This window comes from Astyanax mexicanus, chromosome 23 (genome assembly GCF_023375975.1).
Source record: "Astyanax mexicanus isolate ESR-SI-001 chromosome 23, AstMex3_surface, whole genome shotgun sequence".
NCBI classification, from domain to species: Eukaryota; Metazoa; Chordata; class Actinopteri; order Characiformes; family Acestrorhamphidae; genus Astyanax; species Astyanax mexicanus.
In genome coordinates this window covers 23,686,022-23,705,094 of record NC_064430.1, presented here as the reverse complement: position 1 = coordinate 23,705,094, position 19,073 = coordinate 23,686,022, and the positions used below count along the sequence as shown (strand labels likewise).

Here is a 19,073-nt window from a genome sequence, read left to right as displayed (position 1 = left end):
TACAATAAAGTACAGATTTGGTGTTAATAAGTAATAAGTTTATAAAATTCGCGACCTCGATTTCGTGCACTAGTTCCCTACATAGGAAGTCAGAAGCTATTTGAGACTACCCCCAAAAATACAAGCCACTTCCGTGTTAACTCATGACTAGAGCGTGACTAGAACCAATTTTTAGCCAATGGGAGAATGTTATTTTCGAAGCTAATTTGAATAACCAATAGCGTGACCGGCTCCGTCTATCTTAGCCAATAGGAGCTCCGTATTCTAATACATAGTCTAAGCGGTATGACGTCGGCTCTCTCGGCTGACTAGCGGAGGAAACCGCAGGCGGAGGTTTTGACGTGATTATGCGGTTATTTGTATTGAATATCGGTTTATTGGATTTACATAAGAAACAGCTCAATTGGAATCGATTTGAATGTGTTTTCGGCGCTGATGTTACGGTTGGTAACTATTTTTTACTTGTTTGTTATTTTGTTTTAATGATATTTTCCGTTCCACCTTAAATGGTTCAGCAGTTACAATGTGACTTCAGCACTGTTTAAGGTGGAATGTAGAATTAGAAGAACACTGGAAAACTGCACTGTTTTTTGCATTATATAACAACTTTACATTACTTTTCATTAATCTTTAAAATCGTTTTTTAATGTATGTGGTTATAGAAGCACTTTGAAGATAGATAGATAGATAGATAGATAGATAGATAGAGTTATATAGCACACACTTTAATATCAGTATTTGTTTAATAGAGGTAGTTCAATTAAACACAGTAAAAACAACAATACTTTAGCTTATTTTGCCTGCATTTTTTTACCTAACTTTAATATATATGTAACTTATGTGTTACAAAGTGTAGGGACACAAAAAAAAAAAAAAAAAAAAAGCAGTAATAATCCAAAAGATCACAATATATACAGATCATTTATCAGTTATATATTTGTTTACAAGCCTGTTTTTAAATATTATTTTATATTTATACAGCGAACTACACATTCTTAATCCTTCATTGCCGTCCGTTATTTTGTGCTTTATACATTATCTGTGCAATATTTAATATTCTACTTAATCACAGAATTTTAAAGCATGTAATTTATTTAAAAAAAATTGTTGGTTAGACTATGTATGGACTGAATATCTTATTTTAAAAGAAAAGAGTCTATATGATCATATGATACAACCGTATTAATAATAATACCGCTGCAGTAAATGCTTTCTCCATGATAAAAAGCTATTTTTTTTGTCTCAAAAATGTTTTTATTAGTACTTTTTTTTTAAAAAGTATCTGTAATAACAGCCCGGTTTCCCTCTTGTTCTTCTTCACAGCAGCAGCAGCTTGAGAGTTCAGTGGGGCCTGAAGAAGGAGAACATAGAGGGCATGTGGAGCCTGGAGAGTTCAGCTGAGTGCTGCAGAAACAAGAGGTACTATTGTAATTTTATCTTTTATATCTCCTCTTTATACACTGACCGTCTCCACACTCTACTGTAATCACTGATGCCCTGAAGCTAATTTGAATTCTCTCTTTCCCTCCTCCACCTCCCTCCTCCACCCAGCTCCACCCTGTTCTGAAAGCACATCCTGGAATACCGATGTTGAATCAACACACTTGCATCACCTCACATTAAGCCAGAGGCATCAAAACCTGGAGCCTCGGCCTGGAAGAACCTGAAAAGCTGCTTCGTCTACTGAAGGTAATCTTATTCTACACACTGAGAGATGAAGCGTTCTTCTGTGGACTGTATGGGTCTTTACCTGGTTGTTTGATTCTTTATATAAAAGGAGACGTTTTGTAGATAGAAAATATTAATTTATGTGTTCATAGAGTTCAATTATACAGCTCTGGAAAAAATAAGATATCACTTCAGTTTCTGAATCAGTTCCTCTGATTTTGCTATTTATATGTTTATGTTTAAGTAAAATGAACATTGTTGTTTTATTCTATAAACTACAGACAACATTTCGCCCAAATTCCAAATAGAAATATTGTCATTTAGAGCATTTATTTGCATAAAATAAGAAATTGTTAAAATAATAAAAAACAAAAAAACAGGCAGAGCTTTCAGACCTAGATAATGCAAAGAACACTAGTTCAGATTCATAAAGTCCAGAAATCAATATTTGGTGGAATAACCCTGGTTGTTTTTAATCACAGTTTTTTTTCATGCATCTTGGCATCACGTTCTCCTCCACCAGTCTTACACACTGCTTTTGGATAACTTTATGCTGCTTTACTCCTGGTGCAAAAATTCAAGCAGTTCAGTTTGGTTTGATGGCTTGTGATCATCCATCTTCCTCTTGATTATATTCCAGAGAAACTCCACATTTTTAAATGGTCTCCTTTTTTCACAGCTGTATATATGGAATTTATTAAGTGTTCTAAATTAATATGTAATATTGAGGTTATTAAAAATAAGATATTAGATATTTGTCCATATAAAAGAAATTAAATAAAGGTTAATAAGTAAAATAAATGGATAATGTAATTGATAATGTGACCGGGCTACTCATACATCTACATGCTAACCAAGGGGTGGGCAATATGGCCCAATAATATTATCATAATAATTTCATGGTATTTTATGACAAAAAAATCAAGAATATACTACTGCAACAAAATAAAAAAAATAATTAATTAATTTTATTATTGCATACAATATAATATAATATGGCACATCCCTAACTGAGATATTAAAAAATATTTTTAAAGAATTTTATCAGATTTGTAACAGAGGTTAATTCTGATCCAGAATTATTAGTCATGATACTAATAGTACTTATAATGCACTCCTCCAAATATCTCCATATAATCTATCTAGGATTAAAGTAAAATAAATGATACTGGACAGAAATAATCTCTTAGTCTCTAGTAGATATATAATGGGAAATGAGAACAGTGTGAATTTTTTCTTTTGATAAAAACAGTAAAAAAAAAAAATTATAATAAAAAAAATTGTATCCTGATGTGATAATTAGGGGTGTTTGATATGGTACGATATTTTAGATTATAATATCATTCATAATATTTAGAAATGTTGGTGATATTATTGTGTATGATACGATATGGCATATTGCTAATGCTAACCACAGGCTAAGGCTCTAATATACCTGTGTCTTTAGTAGGGAATCAGGATTCAGGTTTCAGGATGATGGAGCCGTTGAGTACTGACCCGGCGGTGGAGCATCGCTCTCTGAGAGACCGGCTGCTGCCCCGGTGTTCAGCCGGAACCGTCCGCAGCTGCTTCCCCCTCCTCGCCTGGCTGCCCAGGTACAACCTGGCCTGGTTTAAGATGGACCTGCTGGCTGGACTGACTGTGGGTCTGACCGTCGTGCCTCAGGGTTTGGCCTACGCAGAGGTAGCTGGCTTGCCTGTGCAGGTAATCTACAGCTCAGTTCATTATTTTCTCAGGGAAACGTCTGTGCAAAATATTTCACACTTCTACTCTTTAGTGATAAAACTCCTGCATCCGGACTGCAATTGTAAAAACAGGAGAACCAGTGACGTTTTTTTTTTTTTTTTTTTTTTGGCTTTCTCGGTCACATGACATCATCTCGAAGTTCAGTAGCTCCTCCATTTCCACTCGCTGTTGTGTGTTTTTTAACGTGGATCTCCATGTTAACCATTGCGCGCCCAAAGTGTAATTACGGTGCGCGGCAGTGGACAAATATCTATTTTATTAAAGGCGAGGAGACGAAACTCAGAGATGTGCGTCCGGACAGGACTAAAATTACCTGAGGAGCACGAAGTTCAGAGAAAAGCAGTAGATAATTCAGCCTGTCATTTTCTCCGAGGACGTCTGAGAAATAAAAACACCTACATGATCGTTCTGGACGAGAATAAAATCACAGAGGATAAAAAAAAACCATAAAAGAGAAAATTACCCAGAACCCCCTGAGAAACTAATCTATTTAACGTTCACAAAACAGATCAAGCTCAGCCAGGTTGGATGACCAGCTGCATTTTTTCACGTGTTCATTTTATCGTGTTTAAACCAGTTACATTCCTGTTTTACAGCTCTTCCTGTTACACTGGTTTGGAAAATTCAAGTCATCATGTTTCATATTTTTCTTTGAACTTTGTTCTTAGTAGAGACGAGGATGGATGTCATTGTTGTTGTGGATCTCTAAACATAGCAGTGCTGTTTTGACCATCAGCTTTACCATTACATCAGATTCTTTACATAAAGTTTGTGTAATTTTTTGTTTCCATCCCCCTTATGTTTTTTCTAAATCATATTAGGAAATAAACACGTTTATTTGCTTCACAGGTTTTTAATAAAGGATTATTAAAAGTCTCTCTCTCTCTCTCTGTTTTTGCAGTACGGTCTGTATTCAGCTTTTATGGGCTGCTTTGTTTACTGTGTCTTCGGCACGTCGAAGGACATCACTCTGGGTCCGACGGCCATCATGTCCCTTCTGTGCTCCTTCTACATCGCGGGAGACCCCGTGTACGCCGTGCTGCTCACACTGCTCTGCGGGATCATCCAGACCGTCATGGCCCTGCTGAGACTGGGTAAAAACCCTGATTCTGAGTCAGATCATTACATTATACACTTATTATACTCTTGCTCTCTCTCTCTCTCTCTCTCCATATATATATATATATATATATATATATATATATATATATATATATATATATATATATATATATATATATATGTATGTACATACAGCTCTGGCAAAAAATATGAGGGCACGTAAAAATGATGAGTTTTATTTTTTTTCAATCTTTCAATCTCTGGAATATAATCAAGAGGAAGAGGGATGATCACAAGCCATCAAACCAAACTGAACTGTTTGAATTTTCGCACCAGGAGTAAAGCAGCATAAACTTATCCAAAAGCAGTGTGTAAGACTGGTGGAGGAGAACATGATGACAATATTTTTATTTGGAATTTGGGAGAAATGTTGTCTGTAGTTTCTAGAATAAAACAACAATGTTCATTTTACTAATAATATCGACATTATGCTCAGAAAAGGCATATTATTATATACTGTCAGTCTGCATGTGTCATAAACACAACTTTCAGTTTTAGCATAGGGCTAAAATCATCTCCTTAAACCATGAGGAGGTGTTTATTAATCTGTAATAAACTGGTTTATATGATTTCTGACTCACTGTGACTCACTGTTACCTGTAAACATAGATGAGGAACACAGAGACTCCCAGATGATGCTCCTGCTGTTTTTCAATATACAGGAACCTGTACAGCCTTTCCCTGGAGCCTCTCTCTCTCTAACACATACACACTCATACACACTCACACATACACACTCACACATACACACTCACACACACACACACACACACACACTTTCTCTCACTCACACACACACACACAGGAACAGAGAGCTGTAGTTAAAGAGGAAGTGAGGATTATGTTAAACGCCACTTGCTTTGATTGTTTCCTGTTATTTTGCAATGACTGCAAAATGCACCACACACACCCACACACACACACACACACACACACACACACACACACACACACACACAGACAAACGGAAACCCACACACACACATGACCCAGACCTTGTGACCTCACATGACTGCTGTTGTATTTTATATTTGCTGAAATTCAATATAAAATTAATAAGATGAAATACAGGGTGGTGTATGAGGTGTTAGTGTGTGTTGAGCTGGTACAGTGACAGGGTTAAATGCAGCAGTGCTGCTGGAGTTTTTTAACACCTCAGTGTCACTGCAAAACTACTACCTACAGAAAAACATGGGCCCATGGTGTTTAAAAACACCAGCAGCACTGCTGCATGTAAAAAAATGATGGTTTATCACAACTTTTAGGCTGGTTGCAAAGCAAAAATCTGTTAAGTTGTGCATTAAACATGAAATATAAATTTTAAGTCATATTGACTTGTATTATTAATTTCAGGGAATGAAAACGAGGCTTTTTACTGTTTCCACTGCTGATTTAATGTGGTTTTGTTTCAGGTTTCCTGCTGGATTTTGTCTCCTACCCCGTCATAAAGGGCTTCACCTGCGCAGCAGCCGTTACTATTGGCTTCGGACAGGTCAAGGTGAGCAACTGTCCAAACAAAACACAGCCAAAACATTAAAACCACTTGCCTAATATTGTGTAGGACCCCCTCGCGGCTCCAATACAGATCCACAAGACTCCACAAGACCTCTAAAGAATACCAACAATACATACAACCTTCACTGACCACTGCAGACCAACAAAAACACCCACAAGATGAAGAAAGTCAATAACTGTAACAATAACTGTCAAATAATTCCAATAATCAACATAATTGTCATTTTAAAAATGAATTAATTTAATGCCACTTCCATACAGGCTATTTTTAATATAGTAGCATAATAGTGCATCATTATTATATCCTTATTAAGAGCAGTTAGCTTTTTTATGAATATTTTAGCATTAGAATTTTAAAATTAAAAATGTCAAGGTTTCCTAAGTAAAAACGACACTAAAGTAAAATGGTTTCAAACTTAAATTTTCCCCAAAATCGACATTGAGCCTTATAATCCGGTGCTCCTTATGTATATATTCTATCAGTCAGGTATTAAGGAGCAGTAAAGACACTCTGCTGAAGTACAGAGTTATACAGGAGTTTCAGTGAAGTTTCTCCAGCACTAAGACTGGAGCAGTATTAGCATTAGCCGCTAACCGCAGCATTAGCTCTTTCACCGTTCAGAGGTGAGTATATCAGACTGTAGTCTGCCTGTTTACCATGTTAAAACAAGCTATGTGTTACGAATAGTGCTCTGGGTTACTGGTACACTCAGGGTTCTTTGGGTGGCATTTACTAGCACTAAGCGCTGCTGTTGAAAATATTGGAAATCTAAGCTTACTGTAAATAAACAGAGACACTTTACTCACACAAAATAAACAGTTTTCAGGAAAGAAATCTGTGTAGATTAACATCCAGTGCTCGTTCGACTTTAAAAGAAAATTTTTTATTAAGAATTACACCCCTGTTCCTTACTAGTGTCGCTTAAAAAGCGCTTTATAATCTGGTGCCCCTTATAGTCCGTAAAATACTGTTTAAATACTGAGTTTTTTACGTTAATCAGTCATTATGTGGCAATATATTGGATTATATTATACTAGAGTCCTGTCTCCATATATTGTATGCTAAATCAATAGTGTAATTATCATTACAGGCCTATTTCAATGTGTCTCAGTCAACAAATCACCTTCAAATACTGACTGTTCATTTGCTGCCTAATATATCCCATCTGTCATATAGTGCTCGATCGTAGAGTGTATATATATATATATATATATATATATATATATATATATATATATATATATATATATATATATATGTGTGTGTGTTATTTTGTGGTGTGTATCGTATCTAAAGCCCTGTCTCTGATCTCTGTGTGTTTCCTGTAGAATATTCTGGGTCTGAAAGGAATCCCGCAGCAGTTTATTCTGCAGGTCTACTACACCTTTTACAGGATACCTGAGGCCAGGTGAGCTCAAACCAAATGGAGTTAGTACAGCAGTGAGTACCGTGTTTCACAGACTATAAGGCGCAATATGCAGCACTAGTAAGGAACAGGGGTGTCACCATGTTTTCTGTTTTACCTTTTAATTCAGCAGGTCTCACTGTTAAGTGGCATATGAGTAGCTATACTGTTTATTTGTTTATTTGTTTATTTGTTTGTTTGTTTGTTGGTAACGGTGCTCTGTCCTCTTGTCCCTCAGGGCAGGAGATGTGATTTTGGGTTTGCTGTGTCTGATTTTTCTGGTGATGATGACGATGATGAAGAGCACTCTGGGTTCTATTGAAGAGAACCCGTCTCTCCTGGTGCGCGTCTCCAGAGGCATCGTGTGGAGCTTCGCCACCGGTAACTAATCTGAGAGAGACGCCGTCATGCTGGAGTAATCAACACTTCCAGAGATCTCTGATTCTGTTACAAAAGATACTAAAATTTAATTCTATAAAGTTCTTTTAAAATCCTTAAATTTTCCCAAAAATCATCAGAGCTCCTTATAATCCGGTGCTCCTTATGTATGAATTCTATCAGTCAGGTATTAAGGAGCAGTAAAGCCACTCTACTGAAGTACAGAGTTATACAGGAGTTTCAGTAAAGTTCTCCAGCACAGAGACTGGAGTAGCATTAGCATTAGCCGCTAAGTGCTATCTCTTTTGCTGTTCAGAGGTGAGTATTATCAGCCTGTAGCCTGCTGTAACCCCGGCTAGCACTGCTGGAGCAGCATTAGCTTTACTGGCTAACTGCGCTAACTGCTAGCAGTTTGCCACTAATGCTAATGCTAATGCTCCAACCTTGGTGCTGGAGAAATGTGGTAATTTTAAGCTTACAGTAAACAAATGGAAGCACTTTTCAGGAGAGAAATCTGGGTAGATTAACTTCCAGCCCTCATTTGACTTTTTAAAGGAATTGCAGTTTTGTTTACTCAGCTTAGCTTTACTTAAATTAGTTAATTACCCCCACCAAACCCGCCCAGTGTAGAGACCTGCTGAAGTAGAAGGAAAACATGGCGACACCCCTGTTCCTTACTAGTGTTGCATAATGTGGCATAATGCACCTTAGAGTGCAAAAAATACAGTTAAAAATACATATACTCAAACTGGAGCAATATTATTGCTGGATATCGTTTCCTCTGCAGTTTGTTAATTATGAATCTCTTTCTCTCTCTCTCTCTCTCTCTCTCTCTCTGTCTGCAGTTAGGAACGCTCTGGTTGTGATCGCGGCGGCGTGTGTTGCGTATTCCTCTGAACTCGCCGGGAGCCATTTCTTCACCCTGACCGGAAAAACAGCCCAAGGCCTGCCCCCCCTCTCCCCTCCTGCCTTCTCAGAGACCACCCAGAACGGCACAACCATCTCCTTCAGCGAGATCATACTGGTCAGTTCACAGACCAGCTAATTATATTTATACTGAATAGCATGTGAAACTATTTGGTAAACAAATAAGTGTTAAACAGGCTTTCAGTTAACAGCTGTGCTGAACTCATCAAGAGTTAATTACTTGAATTTCTTGTCTCTTTATGTGTTTGAGAGCATCAGTTAAAGTAAAGTAGTGAATATTTTGAGATCATGAGAAGCAAGAACTACTAAACTAAATAAAAAAAAAATGCTTTATGAAAAAATGAAGGTCAGTCAATCCGAAAAGAAGAATTAGAATGTTCTAATAGATTTTGTTGCTCCTCAGGATTTGGGAGGGGGTCTCGCTGTTATACCGCTGATGGGAGTCCTAGAGAGCATCGCTATTGCTAAAGCGTTCGGTAAATATATTACCTTTATTTCCCTAGTGTTTTAATAACAGTAACAAATATTTTTTATTAATTCAGCTTGGATTGAAAAGTAATTGAATTAAATATATGTTTATACAATAAAAATATATGTTTTGGGATATCTATATATTTCCTAAATATTGTTTTCTGTTTCTTACAGGCAGTCAGAATAATTACCGCATTAACGCCAACCAGGAATTATTTGCAATAGGTGTGTATACTGCTATTTTAAATATATAAATACAGTACCAGTCAAAAGTTTGGACACACCTCTCATTCAGTGTTTTTGGCAAAAAAAAAATTGATCAGGACAAATCTATAAAATACAAAACATACCAACCCACTCATTAGGACTCCAAATGATGCAGCATTACCGAGTAGAATCACAGCGCTAACGCTCGGAGGAAAGCGCAGCGACTCGGTTCTGATACATCAGCTCACAGACGCAGCCTTGTGCTGATACACATCACCCTAGGAGTGATGAGTGGAAAGAGAGAGCGCCATCTACTGTACCCACCCAGAGAGAGCAAGACCAATTGTGCTCTCTCAGGACTCTGGCAGCTGATGGCAAGCTGCATGACGGGGATGTGTGCTTTAGACCGCCGGACCACTCAGAGCCCCCACACAACTGTTTTTTTACTAAACAATTCCAATACAGTTTGCTTTATGACTTTGATAATAATCTGTAATACTGAAAATGTTATAATAATGAAAGGCTGCTGAATTTAAGGTGTGTCTAAACCTGTGACTGGTACTGTATGTACACTAATTGTATTATTATATGATTGATTTTCTGGAGGATATACAGCATGTGTATATCTGCTTTATTATGGGTTAATAATGATTAATAATTGGCTGTATGTTTCTGCAGGACTCACCAATATCTTGGGCTCGTTTGTCTCGGCGTATCCCATCACTGGCAGCTTCGGGAGGTTTGTACCATTATTTATTTTTATTAGTGCATCAGTTCATTTGTACCTCAAATTTCCATGAATAATTTCATTTTTAACAATTTATTTGATTGTAATTGTATATTATATAACGTGCATAGAGCCACCCTGGATTAGCCAGCAGACTTCATCTGAATGAGGGATCTGTACCTCTGTTCATGGTAGGTTAGCAAGTGAGGGTGATGTAAGATGTACTTCTAAATAATGAGTTTTGTGCTTCTGTTGCAGTTAAGTATGAACTGTAAACTAACGTGTGGTAAACTCTCAGCGAATTTGCATAAAAGTGTCAAAGCCCTTAAACAGCTCTTTCTAAAAAGCGACTTAAACTAGAATAGCTAGACTATCTGTTGAGATCTTTATGTGAGGGAGAGTGATTTTGTGTAAAGAACTTAATGTTTTTGTAAAGCCCATATATAGGTATAATTTATTCTCTTTAATATCTGTGCTTTATACTTGTTTTTTTGTTGAGAATTTATTTGTGCAAGGTAACTTCTTAATAATGTAAGAGCCACTGTTCACTGTGTTCACTAGTGCACGCCTCTCTCTGTTTTAATAGTAAATGCTGTTAATGAATGTGTAAACTGATCTGAGTCAGCACAGAATCACATACCCTTCTCTTCTGTTTGTTCTGTTGATTTTATTTCCTGTAGGACGGCTGTAAACTCTCAGACCGGAGTGTGCACACCTGCAGGAGGGATATTCACAGGTGAATACTGAATACATGCACAGACACACACACACGTGTTTTAAAGTTTAAAGGCAGTTTAATTGAATCTGATGCATCTGAAGAAAAGCATGGTGTTTGTTAGTTTCATCAAATGTTTACAGTTCTCACGATTATTAAAGTTATTACACCAAATAGCTATGAATAAACTGCCTGATGTCTGAGACACAGTTTTACCAAAGTTTTGAGAAGATTTTGGGTCTGAAACCTGTTCCTAAAATAATATATAATTAAAATATTGAACAAATACAAAAAGTGCTTTGTGCAAATAAAAGCTCCCCAAACAATAACAGTCCCTAAAGACCTGTGCACACACGTTTTACAGTGTGTTAGCTGTTAGAAAACGTGTTGAGAGTAGGTTAGTAGTGCGCACACATTAGCTGAGCACTTTATTATTATAATTATTATTATTATTTTTTTTTTATTAAGTACATTTCTGCTCTATTGTCTCTCAGGTGTGGTCGTGTTGTTGTCGCTGGCGTTCCTCATGCCTCTCTTCTGCTACATTCCTAAAGCATCGCTGGCCGCCGTCATCATCTGCGCTGTTGCCCCAATGATCGACTACAAGGTTCTGCCCCAGATCTGGAGGGTCAGGAGTGAGTCGCATTAAACCCTTCAGTGCTGTTTAATTACTGATCTAACAGATCACTTTCTGGCTTTTTCTAAATCAGTTCAAGTTTACACTTCATTGAGAAATCAGAAAAGACATGACAAGACACGACACAACAAGATATGACAAGACAAGACAAGACCTGAAAACACAAGACAAGACGCGACAAGAGATGAGAAGACACAACAAGACACGACACAATAAGACAAGACATGACAAGGCAAGATACGACAAGACAAGACAAGACAAGACATGAGAAGACAAGACACGACAAAAGATGAGAAGACACAACACAATACAACAAGACAAGACAAGACACAACAACAAGACACGATAAGACACAGCACTAGAAGACAAGACAGGACACGATAAGACACAACACGATAAGACAAGACAAGACATGACACGGCAAGATACAACAAGACAAGACATGAGAAAACAAGACATGACACGACAAGAGATGAGAAGACACAACAAGACGAGACACAACAAGACACGACGACAACACACGACGCGATAAGACAAGACATGATACGGCAAGATACGACAAGACAAGACATGAGAAGACGACATGACAAGAGATGACAAGACACGACGATAAGACAAGATAAGACACGACACTAGAAGACAAGACACGATAAGACAAGACATGACACGGCAAGATACGACAAGACAAGAGAAGACAAGACATTACATTAATTAATTTAATTACATTAATTACATTAATGGCCCTTTTTTCCTCTCTGTCTCTTAGAACTCGACCTGCTGCCCTTCTTAGTCACCTTCCTGGTCAGTTTCTGGGAGGTGCAGTATGGAATTGTGGGAGGTGTGATCGTATCTGGAATGATGCTGCTGTATCTGGTCGCCAGGCCGGAGCTAAAGGTGAGATATGGGAATAGTTTTCTCATCATCTTGAAGGAGTTCCTGGAGGTGCTGAACAATAGTTGCTAAGATAAAATTAAGAGAAAATTAAGAGTAACTACGGTCAACATTTGTCCCAAATTCCAAATAAAAATATTTTAGTCATTTAGAGCATTTATTTGCAGAAAATGAGAAATAACTGAAATAAGAAAAAAAGATGCAGAGCTTTCAGACCTCAAATAATGCAAATAAAACAAGTTCATATTCATAAAGTTTTAAGAGTTCAGAAATCAATGTTTGGTGGAATAACCCTGGTTTTTAATCACAGTTTTTTCATGCATCTTGGCATCATGTTCTCCTCCTCCACCAGTCTTACACACTGCTTTTGGATAACTTTATGTTATCTTTGTATATTGTATATTTTAAGCAGCATCCAAGGTTTTTTTGGAATTGGGGTTGTAATTAACTAATCCCGCAAATGTGTTTAAACCGTATTAAGTATTTAAAGTTAAACACAGATCTTTGAACACAGATATCTGATCATGGGGTGATTGTGATGGAGTTGGCAAGCGGATTGAATTTTCCCGCCATAGAGCATCTTTGTGGCGTCCTGCGTAAACATGCACTACATGGTGAGAGTCTCCTTAACACACACACACACACACACACACACACACACAGGAGTGATGAGGGTAAAGAGCGCCATCTACTGTACCCACACAGAGATAGAGCAAGACCAACTGTGAAATTATGATTAGTCGACCAGTAAACTACTTTATTAAATAACTATTGAATAACTCTCTCTCTTTTTCTCTCTTCTCTCTCTCTTTCTTTATTTTTTCTCTCTTTCTTTATCTCTCTCTTTATTTATCTCTCTCTTTCTTTATCTCTCTCTCTTTCTCTATCTCTCTCTCAATTTCTCTCTGTCTGCTAAACTTTCTTTATCTATCTATCTATCTATCTATCTATCTATCTATCTCTATTATGCTCTCTCTCTATCTCTCTTTTATTTCTCTCTCTCTTTCTCTATCTCTGTTTTATTTCTCTCTCTCTTTCTCTATCTCTCTGTTTTATTTCTCTCTCTCTTTCTCTATCTCTCTGTTTTATTTCTCTCTCTCTTTCTCTATCTCTGTTTTATTTCTCTCTCTATTTCTCTCTGTCTGCTAATCTTTCTTTATCTATCTATCTATCTATCTATCTATCTATCTATCTATCTATCTATCTATCTATCTATCTATCTATCTATCTATCTATCTATCTATCTATCTATCTATCTATCTGTCTATCTATTATGCTCTCTCTCTTTCTCTATCTCTCTGTTTTATTTCTCTCTCTTTAGATTAATGGGAACAACAACATACAAATATACATATACACATACATCTATTGAAAAAAAGAAAAAGTAGTAATAAAAAATGATAATTATGTTATTATGCGTTTAATTTTAAATAAAAATAAAATAAAATAATTATAGAAGTGTTCAATAATATATATATATATATATTCTCTCTCTCTCTCTCTCTCTCTCTCTCTCTCTCTCTCTCTCTCTCTCTCTCAGTATCTCCTGCTCGCTGTGTGGTGCTGGACTGTCATCATGTCAGCAGTATTGATTACACTGTAGTAACTGAACTGAAGGATCTGCTGAAGCAGTTTAAGCTGCACAGTGTCTCTCTGGTCTTCACTGGATTAAAGGTATGATTCTCTTCTGTTTCTCCTGTTTCTGCCCCACCATCAGCTCCAGTTTCTATACAGGAGGGAGGAGTCGGTCTGGTGTGACCGGAGGATATTACTCAGATTGTTTGTTGGGACGCACAAAGGGACAATTGGATAACCAAATTGGGAGAAAATGGGGGAAAATCTGAAATAAAATTATTTAAAAAATAAATAAATAAATAAATAAAATAAAAATTCAAGAGTAGTATGATGTTGTTTATGATTTTTTGTAATGGAAAAACTTACTTATTCATTAAGAATCCAAATTGATCAATTTAATCTGACCGGGTCTAAATGGCTAGTTGGCTAATGGCTATATAAGACCCCAATGACCTGATATTCTGTAGACCTTATGACCTCTGACTGATCCTCTGACCTGGATCTTTCCTTTTCTTTTTTTTGTATTGAAACGGAGCTGTCCGACTGAACATTAAAAATCTATTAAAAGTGTGATTCAAATATAATAGATTTAGCATCACATTCATTTTGAGGAGGTGTATATAAACTGGGGAAAACAAAAGCAATAAATCTCATTGCTAATTTTTTTTTTTTTTTACCAACACTAAAGTAACTAAAGTAAACTTTTTAGGTATAAATTTAACACATAAAAGTTCATTATTACAGTTTTAATTTGTCAACACAAAATTATTGTTTTGTAGAAAATTTGACTGAAGTAGAGTTTTATTGCAGAAATATCGACTCCTTTAGACTCATTTAGTAAAAGTATAGTTTTATCATAAAAAGACAGTTTCATAAAATAATACTAAGCAAAATATTTGTACTAAGTATAAAATCAGTATAAAATCAGCACAACCAAATAAAGTATACCTTTTTTTTAGTAGTCTGAAATACAGATTAATTAGGTAAAAATGTAAGTATTTTTAGAAAAAGTATACTTGAATTATTGTGCATATAGTTAAAGTACACTATTATTATATTTAAATACACAACTTTTTTACAAGGGGAATTGAAGTTTTAGTAACTGTCTGTCTGTCTCTATTTTTCAGCCCTCTGTATTGGAGGTGTTATTAGCAGCTGATCTGCCAGATTTTACACACAGAGACAGTGTGGAGGCCGGCCTGCAGACCGCGTCCAGTAACCCCCACAGAGACTGAGACCCATCAGAACATCACCAACTCAACACAGAGAGGCTCTGAATAATCCAACATCAGAACAGCTTCAGAACCGGAGCCCTGACCCAGAACCTTCAGGCTTCTCACTGACTCATCAGCTGATTACCTCGAGCAGCTGATCTGAGACCTGGGTGAGACGTGACGTTCCTGCAGACGCGTGTTGGAGAAATGTAGATCGTTTTAAAGCTGCTGAAACTGTTAAAAACTGACTTTTTATGGGAGCAAATACTTTTTTATATCAGACACATTAATTCATTAATGCATTAATTCAGAAATACACTAAAAACATACACTGCTGTTCCGTCATGTGTATCTCTATAATTTATTTTATATCATTTTCACTTTCAATTGTTTTTAATCTGACAGTTGCTTTTTACATAATTGATAATCAAGGAATAATGAATGGACCAATAGAAATCCTCCAAAATCATTATATTGATTTACATTGAAAGTTTAAAAAAAAAAAAAAGTTTTTTTTTTCTTTTCCTGTTCCTGTGAAGCTCACTTTTTTATTTTTTATTTATTTTTATTTTTATTTTTTTGCATGATTGCAATTTTACCTACAGTTTATATACAAATTATAGTATAGGGGTTTTCAATAGCTGGACTCTCGTCTGGGTCCGACCCCAGAAATTTGTATTGCAAACCGAGCATAAAATATCAAACAGAAAAAAACACTTAATACATCCAATCACAGAGAAAGTACATGGTGGACTAGCAAATCATATGTAGGCTACCTTAGATTGCAGCCTTGGGGCCCATGCAATGATTAGGGCCCACTGATTGGCCATGTTTTTTTTTTTTAATATGAACCCCATTGGTCCATTTTAATGATAAACACTTTGTGACCTTAAGATTGGTTGGTTTGTGAAGGTTCTTTGCTGTTGGCATGTTCCCAAGTTGATGAAGATGTGGAATATGGAGCTACACTAGCATGTATTTCCTCTATTAAAGCTCAGTTAAGCTCAGCCACTCAGTAAATCATGATGTTACCTATAAAACCATCCGCTACTTTCATCCACAATTCCTTTTCCTCCAAACTGACGACACTCTCTCTCTCTCTTTCTCTATCTCTCACTCTCTCTCCTTCGCTCTCACTCTCTCTCTCACTCTCTCTCTTTCCAGGTTGTTAAAGGTGTGGAATATGGAGCTACACCAGAATTTATTTCCCTTTATTAAAGCTCTCAGTTAAACTCAGTTACTCAGCACATATAGAATAGAATAATCATGATGTAATTATGATTAATGTCAGAATGTTGTCTTGATTAATACAATCATTTTTAAAGTGTAGCCGAGGAACATCAATCACCTTAATCAACCACTGGATACATCATCTATCAGTCAAACAATATTTTATGTCTTTCTTTGGTTACACAACACCAACTGCTGTTATAATCTCTTCGTTTTTATTGTTTTACATGTTTGATATGTATGTTCTGAATGTCTGTTTTGCAGTTTTATATCTATACACTAATCAACACAATCCTCCAATGTTCTTGCTTTTTACCTCTGAGCATTCTGAACACTCACACTACTAACAGATGTTCATATTGTGTGCCTTACACTGACCAAGATCACTAGAGCTTTAGGGTAAATTCACACTAGGCAATCCGTTGACTAGTAATCGCTCTGAACCGTGCCCGGGCACAGTACTCTAATTTCTAAGTAAGTTAAAGTGGATTATCTACACTTTATTGAAGAAGATGCACTCCCAAGAGGGGGTGCTTTTCATGGCGGGGGTGCTGAATTTAACACAACACAAGGAAGCCCACTGAGCAGTTAGTAATAAAGTAAGGGTACTCCGGCACGGATTGTTTAAACGCAGTATGAGTGCGGGGGAGTGGGGAGGGGGATTTGGGACTCAACCAAACTGTGCCTAGTGTGAGCACACCCTTAAAACACTGCGCATAAACACTTTTGTAAAATCAGTAATGTTGATTTTATAATAATAGTTGATGAAATTCTGTTCAAACAAAAAACTGGTGAGATATTTATGAACATTTGATTACTGATTGAGACTGATGTTTAATTTTATTTTTGTATAAAATTTGCTAAAATTAATTTAATGCTTAAAAAAAAGTTTTTTCTAAAATGTTTTAAGAAGTGTCTTTTTGTAACAGTTCTGAATGTGTTGTTGATTTTTGTACTGAAAATTCTCTTTCTATATATTGTTTATTAAATGAAGTTGACATATTGAACAAAAATATGCACATGCATTAGATCTGTACATGTATGTTGTATGTAGAAAGTGTTTCATTTGTTCAACAAAACATGGAAATTCGTTGTTGGTGTGTAAATACATTTATTTATATCTTCATTGATGAAACTGATTGATTGATTTATTGGATGAACTGAACAAACATTCCTTTTGTCTTTACAATAAAATCAGCACTTACTGCAACAAATAAACTGCACATTTTTAACTGATCATTTACAGTCTGTAATCTATGTTCACATATTTAATGACCGTAACAGTCTGTTTAGTATATCCTGTTGTAAACTGGCGTCACCATCTGATTTCAGCCAACAGAGGGCACTCTGTATACAGCAGTGTTATACTGACTTTATATTTGACCCACGAAGCAGTAAACTCAAACTGAATTAATATTTGTTTGATGTATTTTAGAGTAAACATGTTTAGCGATGAAGTCGATATGAAAGTCAACGTGTATTTAATTGAATATAGTTATATATATAGGAAAAGGATTTGCAAATCATTTTATTCTGTCTTCATTTATGTTTTACACAAGAATTATAAACCTTCAAATATTATTATGGAAGGTAATGTAACATTATATATGCTAATCTAAGGCATTACTATGAGTTTAAAACAACATTTATAAACACTGCTGCTTTATTACGAGATAATGCAGTGCTACAAGCTATAATGTATTATTATTGAGCTTTGTGCAACATTATAACCACTAATGCACTATTATGTATGTTTATGCAACTTTATAACCACTAATGCATTATCATGAGAATTCATGGCAACATTATAACCACTAGTGCATTACCATGAAAGTTCATGCAACATTATAACCACTAATGCATTCTTATGATAGTTCATGCAACATTAAAGCCACTAATGCATTATTATTATGGTTCATGCAACATTATAACCACTAATGCACTATTACTTACGTTTATACAACGTTATAACCACTAGTGCATTACCATGAGAGTTCATGCAACATTATAACCACTAATGCATTCTTATGATAGTTCATGCAACATTAAAGCCACTAATGCACTATTATTATAGTTCATGCAACATTATAACCACTAATGCACTATTATTTACGTTTATCGTTTATGCAACATTATATCCACTAATGCAAAGTAAATTATTAAAGTAAATGCAAAATTATAACTATTAATACATTAGTATTGACATTCATGCAGAAACTTGTCATGCATGAACTTTTTCTTGAGTATTAGTTAAGGTAATTAAATTGGAAGGGGTTTATTGTGAACAAATTCAAATACAAATTCCTGCAATACATTACTGTACAATATTTTTAAGCCAAAGACTAGAACAATCAGTCCAGACCATACCAGAGATAACATTTCACTAATTCAGGTATGGAATTGGGTTGATTGGGTTTGATTAAGTTGGAATAGGTCGTATCACCTGTCTGTTTATAAACTGACTCACTAAAGTGAGTGAAGAGCTACAGCAGCCTGTTAGCTGCTCTCTCGCCTGCGGCTCTCTCCCTGAGGCTGTATTCGCAACCGGTTGTAAATGTGAAGCGTCAGATTCAGCACACCAGCACGCTAATTCTGGAGGAGAACTGAGAACTTACTTCACACTGAACTGCTGAGTCATATGAGC

At 36.0% G+C, this 19,073-nt stretch overlaps 1 protein-coding gene across 3 annotated transcripts; it reads left to right on the top strand.

Annotated features, from left to right (window-relative positions):
- The first annotated feature begins 283 nt into the window (after nt 1-283).
- On the top strand, nt 284-17,665 carry slc26a11 (solute carrier family 26 member 11). Of its 3 annotated transcripts, none has more exons than XM_022665359.2 (18): nt 284-443; nt 1,327-1,419; nt 1,552-1,689; nt 3,116-3,372; nt 4,316-4,508; nt 5,949-6,034; nt 7,381-7,460; nt 7,696-7,838; nt 8,681-8,859; nt 9,166-9,238; nt 9,408-9,458; nt 10,119-10,179; nt 10,848-10,903; nt 11,377-11,517; nt 12,286-12,413; nt 12,925-13,024; nt 13,951-14,084; nt 15,113-17,665. In XM_022665359.2, exons 4-18 carry the CDS (start codon nt 3,142-3,144, stop codon nt 15,218-15,220), a joined length of 1,764 nt encoding a protein of 587 aa, XP_022521080.2. In that variant the 5' UTR covers nt 284-443; nt 1,327-1,419; nt 1,552-1,689; nt 3,116-3,141; the 3' UTR covers nt 15,221-17,665. The 3 variants fall into 3 exon arrangements, with proteins under 3 accessions (XP_022521080.2, XP_022521078.2, XP_022521077.2); XM_022665357.2 differs by having other exon boundaries at nt 1,324-1,419; nt 3,119-3,372; XM_022665356.2 differs by having other exon boundaries at nt 1,324-1,419.
- Nucleotides 17,666-19,073: the final 1,408 nt, after the last annotated feature.

Bases quoted from the DNA above. Each gene is read 5' to 3' on its own strand.
- slc26a11 (XM_022665359.2), top strand. From the start codon at position 3,142: ATGATGGAGCCGTTGAGTACTGACCCGGCGGTGGAGCATCGCTCTCTG. The intron at 4,509-5,948 runs GTAAAAACCCTG...GTTTTGTTTCAG, and splicing joins CATGGCCCTGCTGAGACTGG to GTTTCCTGCTGGATTTTGTC. The intron at 10,904-11,376 runs GTGAATACTGAA...ATTGTCTCTCAG, and splicing joins TGCAGGAGGGATATTCACAG to GTGTGGTCGTGTTGTTGTCG.